A 16524-nucleotide genomic window follows, 5' to 3' on the forward strand; every position below is an offset into this window, starting at 1 on the left:
CCTGTCACACTGATCGCATATTTTATCATACAAATATTGATAACAGTTTTTGGATCCTGGTTATACATTTGAATGAATTCAGAAATTATGATTGTACTGCTTTCTTCTACTTTACGTGCTTTTTGTCCATCTATAATATATTTTTTAATCAAATTCATATGATTAGAATAATGATAATTTACTAAGAACTTGTATTATTACTATGCTGGTACCAATCGGTGTTGAGCTGTTATGTTTTTAGATTATGTTCATACAAAACTGTAGCCAATAGATTAGCAGCAGACTTGTGCTATTTGACATCCGCGTCACATCCACATTTTATGTGGATAAACTAATATTTATGAATAAATGTCATGAGGAGACGAGCTGTTGAGTGAGCCACAGCGCCGCTCCCACACTCTCCTTCTCCCACTCACTCACTCCTCTAGTTTACTATTAACTAGTTGATAGTCTGCACGCTGCACCTAAAACACTCAAACTGTCAAAACCACCCTAATGGCCATGCTCTTCGACACAACGCAGCTTCGACCAAAACGTTTTGTCCTTTACTTGCATGTACCAACTCAAGTTCGTTTACACTGTGTTACAGTCACTGTCAGTCAAACGCAGCTCATTCCTGACCAGCTCCCTGTCTTGTGTGTCTGCTTAAACGTACCCTCGATACAAAAATGGCCCAAAACTCTGGACTGTGTGAATGTTCACTTCGGTCAAATAATTCTGTTTTCAAAAGAAGTCAAAATAAATGTTCAAATGCTTCAAAGGCAAATCTTTGCCTCCCCCCCCTGGCCTGCTAAATTGCAGGTGCTCCAGTATGACCAATGAAAATGTTTGGTCACACCCTGGAGTCTTGTTAGGTTACAGTTGGAACATTTCAATGGGAACGCAATGAAAACTCCTTCAGAAACCAGTAGAATTAATTTTACAGTATTGCTTTCCATTTCACATCTCACTTTTTAAACACGAAAAAAAGCACACATCTAGCTCTGGTTCCTCTTTGAGTTTGAGTGCACTTATTGTTAGTTGCTTTGGAGATAGAGGGCTGCCATATCAATGTAATGTAATGATTAATAATGATAATTAGTAAAACATGCCAGAAGAGTTCAAGGTGTCTTCAGATGTTCTGTATTGTACAACCAAAACTCAAAGATATTCAGTGGACAGTGATACAAAACAGTGAAAAGCAGCAAGTCCTCACATTGGAGGAAGTGTCAACAGAAAATAGTTGGATCGTTTAAATGATAAATGACTTAAAACAATTTATCATTGATTAAAATATAGATACATTTATTGTGGACCAATTCATCAAATCAGAGATCTATTCAAGAACTGTACGCTTTTTTAAATTTTTTTATTCTTCATTCTGTACTGTCGTCAATAAAATACAATCAATGAAAGGTGTCTGGGAATATTTCCACACTCCTCAAAACCTTTTTTTCACACACTATATACAATACATAATCAGACAATAAGTAACATCAGACTGACAGAAGAGTTTCAGAAAGCAGATGGTGATGTTTCTGTGGGAGGAGACTAAAGCTCCACACAGTGAGGCTGACCTTCAAACCATTCAATAAAACTCTGCAGATGGTTGGTCTGCTGTTGCTCTGAATAACACTGATTCTGTCACTTATATCGACACCACAGAAGGTAATTTACAGATTGAAATCAAATGATGGAATTCAACTCTCGGTCTGTTCTTGCAGTAAGTGGTTCATACACACAACTCATTGAAAAACTGGCATTTATAGACATTTTGCATTTGGAGGTACTTTTGAACTTGTATTCACATTCATATAATCCAGATAATTCATACTTTTATAACCATAAACATATGGTTTGGAACCTCCCTACTGCATCCACAACCTCTAGTTGTAACATAAAAGGTTAATACGTTATGATAAAAAAATACCCAAATTAACCTTAATTATTGCTGAATTTAGCATTAACGTTATTATAACAGTATTTTATTTAATTTGATATCGCTTAATCATCACAGTACTTTGTTTACCTTTAATATAAGGATGTTATTCTTCATAAAGTCTGATGCTGGCTGTCGAAGAAATACAAGTTTAAAGTCACATATGATGTAAATAGTATTTATACACAAGTAGACCTACATACAAGTACAGCACGTGTACTTACTAAAGGTCTGTAGTTATTTTCCACTTCAATATAGTACATGAAATGAGTATTATTTTAGGATAGATGTGAACAAAACTAAACCTTTCTTTTAAACTTTCAGTAGGCTTAAATTGTATGAATCTGGCTAAAGCAATTAAGGAAGATCAATATAGGAATGTGTGTTTGATGCAGCCACATATTAGAACCAGCAACCGGTTGGATGTAGTTGGGCAGTTTGTCCGCTCGGGGGCGTCCTGCTTCCGTCTCTACTGCTTTCCACCTTCAACATCTCTCTCAGGCTGCATGAAGAAAGCTCGTTAACTTCATGTGTGACTGCACGAGCCGCGCGCGCACCCTTCCTCTCGGCTCTTGATATGTTAGTGCCCACCAGGACGGGATCATGTGTTTCCCTCCTCAAATCTGACACCTGTTCTGTGACCGGGGAACTTGAGGAGACCCTCAGACTTCCTTCAGCCTAAACTCGGCTGGTGTGATTGAGCCTCAGAGCCGCCCGTGTTACCCGGTGTTTCCTATGATGCAGGACAGCCGCACTACACGCGCACTTTGGAGAGCTGCGAGAAGCCGAGAAAAATCGCGCCCCCTCTCTCTCTCTCTCTCTCTCTCTCTTCAGGACCCAACGCTTGATGTGATGCATGTCTTTACTGGAGTGACCTGTCCGATACACTGATTTGAGATCAGCAAGGGCTGCAGGGGAAGAGACCCGGGCGTCATCTCCAGGCTGAGCGGCAGGGAATCGAACCGACACCTGCAGGTGATCGAGGTTGTCAGAAACCTTATATTTGGAGGGATTTATCGCCTCTCTGTCAGGACTAGGATCTGCCTTCATGTGTAAGTGCAGAAACGGAAACAAATGAAGTGGATTTTGGATTTGATATTTTGCCAGTATGGATGCTGATGCAGGATTGGATTGAGTTCCTGCGAGAGAATTTATCGAACAATGTTTGTGATGTGAGAAACAGCTGAAGACACAACATCTGGTTGACCTGTGACACTGAGAGGAAACACCTGCTCCTGCTGCAGAGAGAAAAAAAAAAAGGTAGGCATCTGAACGCATCACAATATTTATGGCTGAAAAACAATTAACAGGTGAAGGCAATCTAGGTTTAATGATATGCGCAGGCTGCAGGTTATTGCTCATTAACACACACCTCTCTCAATTCGACGAGAGGCTACTTAAGGTTTATAGTGCTGATGTTGTCACGGAGAGAAGAGCACTAACATTCTCCAGATTCTGTAACTCCACTAGTAGACTCAATCAATCAATCAAGCCATCAATCAATCAATCAATCAAGCAATTAATCAATAGATCTCAGACTGTTCACTTGTGTGTTTCATCTGATTTCAGATCAGATTCGGTATTTTATGACTCCAGCTGATCCTGCTCCAACGTAACTTGAGAATCGAACTCACACGCGCGTGTAAAATCGTTCACGGAGTAGGCTATCATGCTTGCGCACCTGTGACAATGTGCGTGCGTGTCCAAATGCTCGCGAGCGAACGTATGTGCGCGCGTGTTGCCGATTCCATGCGTGCAAATGTGTGAGTGCACTTTTGAATTTCCAGTCTGTGCACGCGAGGCGATGAAGTGCGCCTTCAAGTTTGCGCTGTATAGATTTGTGCACGAGATTATATTGGGTGCGTGCGTGCGAGTGCATGTCTCGCTCTGTCTGTGTGTGTGTGTGTGTGTGTGTGTGTGTCTTGGATGAGAAAGAAACCATGTTCGTCTGTGTGTCTGCGCTCGTGTGCGTGCGTAATGAAAATGAAACTGAAGTCACGCACTCATGGCCCGATTTTTTTAAGTTCAGATGTGGTTAATTCCTGAAAAAAAAGTGTGTGTGTCTGTGTGCGTGTTTTAAATTTGCCTGGGGATGAACTTGTGTTTGAGAAATAACATGTACGATTATGAGAGAGAAAGAAAGAGAGCGAGAGAGCGATGCAGACACTGTAGAGAAAATCGTGTTAAAGGATGAAAGGGCGAGAGGACGCATACAAAGGTAAAGGAAGGGAAATAAGGAGACAGTGAGCTTCATAGAAAGTGGGGGAGAGAGACAGCATGTCATTTCAACCTCTACAGCGTCCAATAAGAGCAAAGTGACTTTATTCACCTCCTGGTAAAGCTTGGCCATGAGACAAAATCAAATGTCCCAATATTTTTGGCCAAATGTCTCAAAATCCTAATGGGGCACTACTGTAGGGATGACTGTTGGTGCTTTCACAAAATATTTTAAATATGAGATTATTGATCAATAATCATCAGTTGATGTGGATATAATAACTAAGTAAAGGCAAATACAGTAATAGGACTGCACAGGTTTGTAATTTCCGAAAATGGCATGACTTAACTTAATGCCGCCTTTAAAACAAGGAAAAGACAGAATGTATGCCACATGATGATATGAAATCCAAAATCTGAGGCAATAGTCTTATATCCCGACAACGATATAATATTGATATATTGCCCGGCCCTAAATCTACTGCCAGCAGATGGTCATCCAATCAGCAGCCCTGACATTTACTGCATCATCAGTTTAAATAAAATACATGGTCAGAAGTATGTGGACACCTGAACATTTCAGGTCTGTGTGATTAGCTTTATCCATCAGACTGACAGATAGAGGTGTCCGCCTCGTCACTTCAAACAACATATTTCCTTTACTCCAGAATACAGAGTCGGTGAGTTTAACGTCACCCCGAAACGTTCCTCAAAAGAAGGGCAACAGCACCGGTGATTACAACCAACGCTCTGAAATGGCTTTTTGTATGTTTCCATTCAAGTGACAAACTCTTTTAATCGGAGAGAAACACGAATACAACGTGATGTCATTATACAGTGACAAAGTCTATATAAAGAGGAGGTCAGGGTGAGAATTTGAAATACCCTATTCTCAATTAAAAAGGAGCTCTTTTTGTTTTATCTCTATATTGAGTGAATGCAGTATTTAGTTTTGGTGCTTCTGCACAGTCATGGAAGTTGTCAACCAACAGGAGGATGAATGATTTGCTTATCCTCCTCTGATCTTTTACAAAGAGGTGATATTGTGAGAGCGCCACACTGAAATTCATTGAGCTCTTCAGTATGACCAACATTTTTTTTTATCACTGGAGGCATAATGTCTGTACATTTGATTTTTACCTGGTTAACACTGAATAGGACCGAGGTTTCTGAAAGACTTTCCTGTAGTTCATAGCAAAATTGATATGTATCCTGTCCCACACAGTGTAAACAAACCATTCATGGACTGAGAAGAAATGCACTAAGAATTTTATTGTAAGTGGCAGCACGTGTCTACTCGCTGTGGTCATTATTTATTGCACCTTTGTAAAGTCGTTTGTGTTTCAAATCAAATGTACACATATGTTAATAATTTACCTGAGTAATTTTCTACAATGTATAAACATTTAACATTTATATATAAACAAACAAAAAAGAACGTATGTGTATATCTATGTATATATATATATATATATATATACATACACATACACTGTAACACTGTACATCAGTATGTAGACACGCCTGCATCACTCTACAAAGTAAATACAAAGTAAATACACAGTCAACACATCATACCAGCACAATATACCCAAAAATCAAATGACAATAGAATCCTATTGTCATTTGATTTTTGGGTATATTGGCCAAATGTCACCATTTTTGCTATTTTATACCCTTTCGAGCTCTCATGAAAGCAAACACTAAAGCGCTGCAGCTGCACACGCAGGTGATGTCAATTATTGTTATCTATACTATTATTATCTTATTGCTTCTGTATGCTGCTGTAGCGAAAAAAAATTCCCCTCGGGGATTATTAAAGTAACTACCGAACCTAACCTAATTAACTCCGTTAAGGTTTAGTGCTCTGACCTGAAGATGGAGATTGGGACTGGAACCGTGTGTAATAAAGACTTGACATTTGGGGAGGGTTTACAATAAATCAGCCCGCCACACATACTGGATCATAAAGGAATAAACAATGGTGTCTAAAAAGCCTTTAGAAGTCCAAAGGAATCAGATTCAATAAGTATTACAGGCGGCTTCCCCCCGTCTGAACGCAGCTCGTTGGTCTCTTCTACTTCCTGCTTGAAGAGATAAAAGGCCATCTTAGTCAAGTGTGAATATTTGGTTGGTGGCAAATATGAAGCCAGGACACACACACAAAGGTACAGTTGATGAACAGATAGTTCCACCACAAACTTATTTTTCACATTTTTTCCTATGTACATATTAAAAAGTAGGTGTCACACTTAAGCTAGAAGGATAACAAGCACTGGCTTTATCCAGTTTGAAAGGTCATCCTGCATCACGATGAGTGACTTTTGACATGTTTTAAAACTTTGTTTCCTGTCTGGTTTGATTTCCTGCTTGTTAACCTTACAAACAAGTAAGTGAAGCTTCATTTATGCAGCCCTTTTAAAACACACAAAGTGCTTCATACACACACGCACAAAAATAAATTAAAAAAAATAATATTAAATATAAAAACATTGCACAGCAAAGTGTATTGGGATGTTTCACCTGCTGTGTGGCTTTGATTGCTCAGAACATACCTGGCCAGATGTTCTAGATGTATTTTTTTTTCTTTTCTATGTAACATATTTTAAACAAAACAAATCAAAAACACTGGGAGCTTAAACCTAATATTTTGTAGGACTCTCTCCTGAGGTATTCACTGCAGTGAAATACGTTTTGTGCTTTTTCATCTGGTAGTTTGACTCGTCCTGAGAAAACTGCAGTAAGTCTCTCAGGTTTGAGTCAGTTGGATTGGGATCAGGACCCGTAGCGGACCATTACAGATTGGTCTGATATTTCCTTCGCAGCTCACGCTCTTAGATGTATTTCTGGGGTCATTTACCTGTTGGGCAAGACCGGACCTGGGACTGCAGGTTCTCTGGCAATGTGTGGTAGTTATGTTATGTACAATATCAAGGGTCAGAAGTGCAGTTTCCTTTGAAGTTTTGTACTGATGTTTTTATTTTTTATTTTCAGAGAATGCTGTAATGGATGAGAAACAATGCCACGGGTACACAACTCTCAGTTTCTTTAAGGCAGGGAGGTGCTTAAAGACTGAATATACCGGCATTTTGCCAATTACTGCTCATTAAATTGAATCTTTTTATAGTTTTCCCATTTAGTTTTCTCTGTTTATTGATGTGAATACTTACATTGCTTTTTCAGACAGCACAATGTGAAGTTCAATTACTGTCAAATCAAATGGGAATCAAAGGAGAGGTTCTCCTTGGTTCTTTTCCCACCTTTCTAACTTCTAGTTTTGCTGTTGCGGTCACGTACAGGGAGAACCACAATCCCACGGGCCTTAAACAGGAACTCTTTTCTTTTTTTTCTACCTCTTGTTCACTGTGGAGAACACGGTGATCCTAAACAGCACAATAATTACACTTCTTTATCTGAAAATTGAAAACACCTCAGATAATTATTACAGACAATAGTCTGTCTCAAACCACCTCTACACAGTATGAGTAATTCTTTTTCTTGGCTGTTTTCGAAAGTCTTTGTAGATAAGCAAGAAATGCTCTTTGTTATATTCCGTGGCGAACCAAAGCATGCAGGTGTGCATGACATTTTTAAATAAATCTTGCTGAGCGTATTTATTTATTTTTTTTAAATGAAACTCATTTTGTGATAATCATTGGTGTAATTGCAAATTAAACAGCACCGTGTCAGTCTAATGCCTGGCTTTAAAGAATCCAAAGTTGCCACAATTCAGTCAGTTACAGCTACTACTTAGTGTAATTGTGCAGTTCTGAAGGGCATGTGAGCAGTTATATTTATAACCTATGCAGGCTGTTTTCCCATTAACTTATTAGGATCAGACTTATTCTTGCTAAGAAGTATTGGGACTTTATTTCAGTGAGCTGCAGCCTGATTAATATCATGTACACTAAAGTATGTACGACCTACTGGTTCTGCATTTGTTTTCCTCTGCGACTAAACTTTTAGTCACTGATCCTCTTTAAAAGATTCAGAATACTGCTGAAAATGCAGGCTTAAGCCTGATAGTATGAAAACCTTTGTATCTCCAAGCGGGGTGAACAGGGTGTAGCTCTCAAGTGGGGGAGGAAGCAATTTATTTGAATCGATCCACAAAAAATAATCTGTTGTGGAAATTTTTTTCTGCTGCTCTCTGTTTTTATATGCTTGTAAACTTGAACATCTTCGCTGGTCACATCAGAGACGGTATAGAGAAATGGATGCAGCCTTCTGGTCTGAAAAGTGAAGCCAACTTAACATTAAATGAAATACAAAGTCAATCAATTTTTTCCACAAGTAATTATGATTTTATTTTCTAGATTTCCTCCTTTTGATCAGTGTTCTGGTGTTCCTCCTGAAAATAATTTCACAACTGATTAAATATGATCTCAATTAACATTCTGTTGACGGTTGTGTCTGATATGATTGATGTGTCCGAGTGCAGTCGGTTTGCCGGTTATAGGTGGACATGCATAGCGTCATCGGGTTCTCAGTCAGGTCACCGAGTCAGATCCACTCCTCACTTATCCACTGCTAAGGTGCCGGACTGAAGGTGTCAAAACTGTTGTTCATATATGGAACAACAGTTTATATATATAAACAGGATATTTATTTTAATAATCTATTCCGACTGAAAAATGTCTCCAGATTTTAGATGATATGAAATCAGTAGTGCTGTCTGAATATTGTTATTTTATCTATGCATGTTATCAAACCATACTATTAAACCTCCATGGAAAACACCTTCCATCGTGCACTGACAGAGATGAGCCAAGGTTTTGGGAGACATGGAATGATCTAAAATTAATGATCCCGTCTTTTTACTTCGCTTTTTTTTTTTTTTTTACACAAAAACAGCCTTTTTAGTGTTATCATTTGATAAAACAGTTGTACTGGTGTTTGACATCATATTCAAATCAAAGTAGAGTATTGAGACAGAAACTCTGTGGCAACGCTTTTGTTCAGGATTATTACCTAAAAAGGAACTCTGGTTTAAAGGTATTATTGATCACTTATCGAGTGTTTCATCCTTTGTCTGAATCTCCAACAGGTTTCTGGAAGAATGTGAAACTGGAGCGGCAGAGACTCAGAAGTTCTGCCTCAGACAATTATGCTCGCCACAGGAAGCCGGACCACAGGACAACCTCAGAGTCAGCGCTCATAGGTGGGACTGCCCGCCGTGGTCGACCCTGCCCCGGGTGACGGGAGACTCCATGTTCTGGCTCATCCCGTCCTCGCCCCAACGCCTGCGCCACCACCGACCTGTTGATTGTGCGATAATATCACCGCTTCCTTTCCCTGCAGCTCTTTTTAATCCAAAATGGCAGGGGGTTTGAAGCCCCCAACCGTCTCCAGCCACAGCTTTCTGTCTCTGCTAATGTTGAAGACTTTCTGGCTGCTGGGCTCCGCATCCCAAAAGCCTGCTGTTTTGGCCGACTCCCAGCCGCTCCTGCAGGAGTACGCCCACTCCATCCGCCTGGACGGGGACATCATTCTGGGCGGCTTGTTCCCTGTGCACGCCCGTGGCGAAAGGGGCGTCCCCTGTGGCGAGCTGAAGAAGGAGAAGGGCATCCATCGGCTGGAGGCCATGCTGTTCGCCATCGACCTCATCAACAAGGACCCGGAGCTGCTGCCCAACGTGACACTCGGGGCACGCATCCTGGACACGTGTTCCCGCGACACCTACGCCCTGGAGCAGTCGCTCACCTTCGTCCAGGCGCTCATTGAGAGGGACGGCTCGGACGTCCGCTGCGCCAATGGAGACCCGCCCATCTTTGCCAAGCCAGACAAAGTGGTGGGCGTCATCGGGGCATCGGCCAGCTCCGTATCGATCATGGTGGCCAACATCCTGCGACTTTTCAAGGTAAGAGAAGGCCCTTCAGGTTCCTTGAAGTTGTTTGTTGTCTGAACTGGTGGGCTTGTAGCCGCACTGCATTACTGCTCAGCTTTGGGCATCGTCTGGTTTATAGCCTTTTTCCCCCAAGAAAGATCAAAAGCAGAAACTAGCCCACAAAAACACTATGTAGCACTTTGGCTGGCCTTTTTTTACTTGTTTTTGGCCAAATAACTCCACAGGATTTTCACGTGTTTAAAAGTGAAACATGTTCAAACTGTATGTGTTGCATGCGAGTAAAGATCCGGAATGTGTAATCTGTCAGAAGATAAAATAAGTAGGAGTGATGTAGAAAATGCAAACGGTGCATTTTCTGTGCTCTTCACTAATGTGATGTTAATGCATAGGGTCTATTTTTGTTGGAGCAGTTTGTGTCCCTGAAGCCTGGAATGTGGTTGGGAATGTGAATATACTGTATAGAAATGCTGATGGTTATATTCAGCTGACATATAATTAATATTCAACCACATTCTTTTTTTTTTTTTTTTTTTTTTTTGAGGAGCGAAAGTTCAACAGTAAAAGCATTCGAAGGATCTATGAAAACATCTAGTTCTCCTTTTCTCTCGTCTTTAAACACTTGTATGAGGATTTTGTAGCAGTGACGAGTCCGTGTTCATGGTGAGCTGCTCGGTCAGCGGTCGGGTGGTTGACAGGTTTTGATCTGATCCTCTGAGGCTAACCTGCAGCACAAGTTAACATGGGGCTAACATGTAGTCTGGCTGTAAGTAAGCCAGCTTTGTGATACCAGAGAAACCAGAGATGATTTCACTGCCTGGATTATCTCTCTCTGTGGGACAGGCCTCTGCTGATACGAGAGGGAAACAGTTCACTAATGAGAGGTCCCCAGCTGTGCCGGGAGCAGCCTGTATCAGTTACTAAAACCCAACCCACTGTTTATAGAAGTTTGCCGAGCATTAGACGTTCAGTGAAGAGGCCACATGGTACTGTTTTATTCAAAAGGGCTGTGGCCTTTATTGTGCTGCATTTCTGTTGCATCAGATTTGGTACAGCTGCAATTTTGGAAGTTTTAAATCAGATTCAATAGCAGCAGGCTACTGACTCATGCTCAGAAATAAAAATCTCAGTTTCTCAGATGTCACTCTGGCCTGGTGATGGAGAAATGGTGAATTATTAAATTTGAAAGATCTCCTTCCTGTCTCTTATCCATAGAACCCAGGGTTGTTCATTCTGGATTTACAGTTGTGGAGCAATTACTGACTGAATTTGGGGAAGTTTCTTTAGGTGTATATTCCTCTAACTAGCCTTCAGTTTGAGAGATTGATATTCGGGGTGGGTATAAAAAAGTCAATTCACAAAACAATTGCAGATTTTGTTTCTTTTATGTTTCTAAATCGATTTACAAATATGACTAATCCAGTAGTTTCAAACGTCAGTTCAACGGAGTAAAAAAGGCAAAACTGCACCTCAAGGGCACCTGGACAGTAGACGAAATGCAAATACAAGATTTATATTTGTTCATTCTCCAAAAAAGGCAGCATTTGGCTGTATTTTTTGTCTTTAATGGCTTTAAAGTTAGTTCTAAGATAAAGGCTATGGGTTATGTGAATAATTTGTAGTGCATCACATGGGAACTGAAGTTAGTGGAACGAAGCACCAACAAATAAGATTGACTGACCAACACACACTGCAGCACTTCAAAAAAAATGTACCCCTGGAAAGGCAAAGAAAATTGGGATAATAAATAAGATGCAAATAATGTAATGCTATGCCCATACTGTGTGTGAAAGGAGGGCTTTCCCCGGTACGATCGTTACAGCGGAGGGCGTGTTCACCGCTGTTGGAGACACACGGCGACCTCGGAATGGACAAAAAGCAGTTAACCCGTGATTGTGTGCTTACGCCCTCTACAGGAGGCGTGCGGGAACATTTTGCCGATTAGGGACCACAGACTCGTAGAGAATAGTCCTGCCATTTTAACAGCTAATAGTTCTTGTTTGCGTTCTCCGTCTAACCAGCGATGTTGATCAGTAAATTGCATTTTCATTTAATTATGGCTATACAGGAAGAACACTATACGATTCTTTGAAGCTAACGCAGTTGGCCTAAATAAATCACAGTCAGTGATGTTCTCTGCAGCTCAGTGAGCAGAGGACAGGAGTCAGTGGGTTGAGACAAAATATCTTGACCTCGTTTGTTTTGAATCAAAAATAGGTTTGAGTGATTGAATTGATTGTGATTCAAACCACCAGTCAGAATCGAGCTGATTAAAATTGCACAAATACTTTACAAAATCATGCCTGCTACCTGACTTTATGTTGTTATTCTGTATTTATGTGGATTATACTGATGCTGTAAATGTTTTGGATATTTAAGTGAGAACCAGTTTAATTGTAAAATAACCGTTTTGGAATATGGAGCATGAAGACAAAACTCTTGTCTCACAGCGTCTCATTATATCTACAAACGAGATGACATTTAAATCCTTCAAATGGTGAAATAACCAGCTGCATCTTGAGTGTGTCTGATTCCACAGATTCCTCATTTGTGAGTGTCAAGGCACTTTGTAATTTCACCATGTCTTCATCTTCATGGCAACGTACTGTATTCCTCCTGCGGGAGATGTCGGTATGTGGGGAGCGGCGGCTTTAAACCAGACAGGTGTTTGATCGGTGTGAGCGGACCGCTGGCTGTTCTCACAGCCCGGATAAATCTGCTGCTGCGCAGGGAAGCTGCAGGTCGACTACAGCTGTGTGGAAAAATAAAACATAAAAATTGAAGAAAATTATCCCAGTAGCATCCCCGGATTCAAAACCCCTGAAGCTGCTTTAGTCAAGTGAGGTGAACAGTTCTAGTTTGAGGTGATGCTCTGACAGCATTAATGAATGTTAGCCATGTGTCTGTGGTCACTGGCTGAGAAGCACATGATGGGCAACAGTGAACTCGTGACATAGAAAACGTTTGTGTTGGACACTGCTCCTGGGTACAACCTCCTTAAGATCCTCAGCACCAGTGTTGATATGAGTCTCGGCACTGATGACGAAACTTTTGTTGCGTTTACAACCCGGAACTATGTTTTTCTTCTTTTTACATTCGAGCATCACCAGCTGTATGAGTCTTTTACATTTATCTTTGAAGGGAGACCGTTTCTCTGTACTCGGATCTCCTTTCAACGAGTGGAGAGCCACGGACTCTCCACTATAAAAGTGGACGTATATTCCGGGTCTAAAAAACACGAGGCCAATACGGAAGTGCCTTAAGCCATGATACCACCACCACAGGTTGGCTCCAAAAAGCCTCTGGCTCCACAGACTTCCATTCAACTGATCTCATAAAATTCTCAGTCATTAAAATTTCTCCACGAGTTATCTCGCTTTTTCTAGCGAAAGTCTCTCCTTCCTATTCATTTTCTGGCCGTCCATCTGAAAATAATCCCGTCATTAATTAGAAAACAAGCTTTAAAAAAACGTGTTTTTGGGACGCGTCTTGATTGGCAGGCCTGTGGTGCAGTCAGGTTACAGCTATCGGTGGGCGGGACATAGTCAGATCCCCCGTTCGCTGCCCCCCAGCAAATCTGAGCTTTATAACGGCTGTTCACAAACTAATGGGTGACGTCACTGCTGGTTGTCACTTGGTTGGAGCCAATCACGATCCAGTATGAAACTTAAACAAGTGTCGTGAACATTTTAGTATTTACATTTGACGTTTTTTTTTTTTTTTATTAATTTTTTTTTTTATTAATTAGGAGACATGTTGTGACCAGCAGTAAAACATTTGCCTGTTCATATATTCTGAATTTTTTTCAGCAAAGGACTAGATTTTAGTTTTTTTTTTCTTGACCAGGCAATTCAGTTATTTTTTGGACACCAAAAATGATCAGAAGCAGAATATTTTTACACGTCTTTAATTATCTCGGCTGGTAATTTTGAGACAGGGTTTTCTGTTTTATTCTGACGACCTCACCTCCCTCATTATAGATGAGAAGCACGTTTCAACAAAAATTGCAACATGCAAACTGTCACGTGCACCATAACATTGTCTCTTCCAGCTCATTTTGACACATTTAATTAAAAAGAGTTCCTTTTAAGGGATAATCAATTGTAATACGATGAGAAGAAATCCAACCTTATCTAAAAGGGCGGCACGGTGCTGCAGTGGTTAGCACTGTCGCCTCACAGCAAGAAGGTTCCTGGTTCAAATCCGGTTCTGGGCCTTTCTGTGCGGAGTTTGCATGTTCTCCCTGTGCTTGCGTGGGTTCTCTCCGGGTTCTCCGGCTTCCTCCCATCATCCAAAAACATGCACCTCAGGTCAGGTTACCTGGCGCTGCGCTAGTGGCAGCCTGCTGCAGCAGCTCCCCCCTGAGAGCCCCCCTGCTGTAGTGAAGACATTTCCCCTCGGGGATTAATAAAGTGAAATAAAAAAAACTTACCTGAACTCATGTTGCAGAAGCTGCAGTTCTGAGTTGTTTAGTCCAATTTTTTTTATTTGAAGTTAACCATATTTTCCACTTTGTATTTGTATTTGTATTTGATTTTATTAAGAAGCTGCTGTTTTCTAATCTGCTCCTGTTTGAATTTGGTGATGCCAACGAGACACTGCCACAGTGTTTCCTACCGTACCGATTACTCAGCTACTCTGCGCAATTTGTGCTGATGAGCCAAAACATTATGACCACCTGCCTAATATCCTGCTGGTCCTTCATGTGCCATCAAAACAGCTCTGATGCGCTGAGGCTCGGACTCTACAAGATCTCTGAATGGTGTCTTGTGGTATCTGGCAGACATTATCGTCACAGCCTTTAATATCAAGTTTAGACTAAACAATATTTTTATCTGATAAGATGGCCACTGTCATATTTGATGTTCATATAGATATAACTTCTTGCTGTAAGTTGGCCTGGATGGAAGTGCCACGGATCGACTTCTAGATAAAAGAATAACAAAGAATGTGAACGTTTACAGCCGCAATTACATACCATAGGGAGAAGAACATGCTGCTTTCAGGGATCTGGAACTTTGCAGGTAAAGCTTTCCCAGTATTAGATATCTCGGTGCAAAGACAACTACAGCCCTCAGAATGGGGAACTCCTTCAAAACATAAATAAAGATCTCTTTATACGCATAAGTGTGTGTGTGTGTGTGTGTGTGTGTGTGTGTGTGTGTGTGTGTGTGTGTGTGTGTGTGTGTGTGTGTGTGTGTGTGTGTGTGTGCATGCTTGGGCGATGTGAGAGGGGTGGGGGCGAATATTCGATTAAAAATCAAAATCGTTCTGAACAAATTTCAAATAGTAGTTTTGCTTGAAATGCCCATCCTTGGTATATTCCACACCAACCTGTCCCCAGTCCTTGGTTTGTCCCGCTTTAAACCACTGTCAGAAGGTCACTGCTGCTCATGTATAATATATCTCACATCTTACATGCACCACTTGTTACAAGATATTCACTTTTATTTGGTTTATCTGGGAGTAGTCACAATGTTTTGGCTCATCTGTGCATGATTTTTTTCAAAGTGAAAAAAAACAATCTTTAGTTTTGTCATTGTTGGGGTTCCATAACTGTTTTTCCTCTGCTTGGCTTTAGTCATACGTCCTTCATGGGTTTGATGTGAAAAGACCTGACGGCCAGGCCCACAGAAACTTCAGCAGTCTAAACCTTTATTGAGGATGATGTTAAAGGAAACAGTTTGAAGCTCTCTGTTAGTTTGATCCTCCAACGGATGTGTCTCACACTGTGTCGACATAAGTCGATCCCAGCTGTTGCCTTGTCTTCTGCGGCACGTGCAGACAAACCATATCTGGAGGCGGTGTGAAGCTGTGCACAGCAGCAAACAAATTCCACTGCGTTAAATTAGTGATGAGCTGTATGGTCCATGTGTTAGAGGACCAACCTAATGAGGACAGAAAGGCCCAACAACATCACTTATCTAAAATTAGCTGGAGATGCCTCCAGGGGAGTGGGGCGGTGGGGGGCGGGGGGTTAGGAATGGCAGGAATGGCCACATTTGTGCTGACGCAGAGGTTTCCTCACCAGCGCTGTCACAACCTTCAGCTACAGTCAGGACTCTGACAGACAACAAGAACTGACTGGAGGAGCTGTTTTTTTAGTTGAGCATATTTTCAGTTAAGGTAGCATAGTCAACATCTCACTGATACCCCATTTATACCTCGTACTAAGAAGCAATCTGTATCACTGGATCCCTGGAAAAAGGAAAAGGCACATCAGTGTTGCACCTCTTCCTGCTCACTCCAACAAGCTCCACAAATACTACGAGTAGCAGCAATAACATTAGTTTAGCAATGGAAAAGGAAATAGTGCTCACACAGCAGCATTGGTTCCCTTGACCTGAGGCTCTCCATCAGTAATTAACATGTAAATTGTGGCCTAAATCAAGATAACAAGATCACAGTATAATACCAGGAGGAAATGTGAAAGCAATTAGATATCAGTATCTAGATACAGACCACATAAAAAAAAAAAAAGGTGTAAATGGGATGTAAAAGAAATATTTAGCCCCCAAATTCTTCATTTTACTGGCTGCACCAT

The 16524-nt window shown here is 41.0% G+C and overlaps 1 protein-coding gene across 1 annotated transcript in view; it reads left to right on the plus strand.

Annotated features, from left to right (window-relative positions):
• The first annotated feature begins 9183 nt into the window (after nucleotides 1-9183).
• Nucleotides 9184-16524, plus strand: part of LOC138633114 (metabotropic glutamate receptor 8-like) — a 159802-nt gene continuing 152461 nt past the window's right edge. The window contains exon 1 of the mRNA XM_069719154.1: nucleotides 9184-9995. Coding sequence (XP_069575255.1) covers nucleotides 9453-9995 — 543 coding nt within the window. The 5' untranslated portion in view covers nucleotides 9184-9452. The remainder of the gene's footprint in view (nucleotides 9996-16524) is intronic.

Source organism: Brachyistius frenatus, unplaced genomic scaffold (genome assembly GCF_029030835.1).
Source record: "Brachyistius frenatus isolate BFR_SWC_R1_liver_20210118 unplaced genomic scaffold, ASM2903083v1 Contig_208, whole genome shotgun sequence".
In the NCBI taxonomy this organism is placed as follows: Eukaryota; Metazoa; Chordata; class Actinopteri; family Embiotocidae; genus Brachyistius; species Brachyistius frenatus.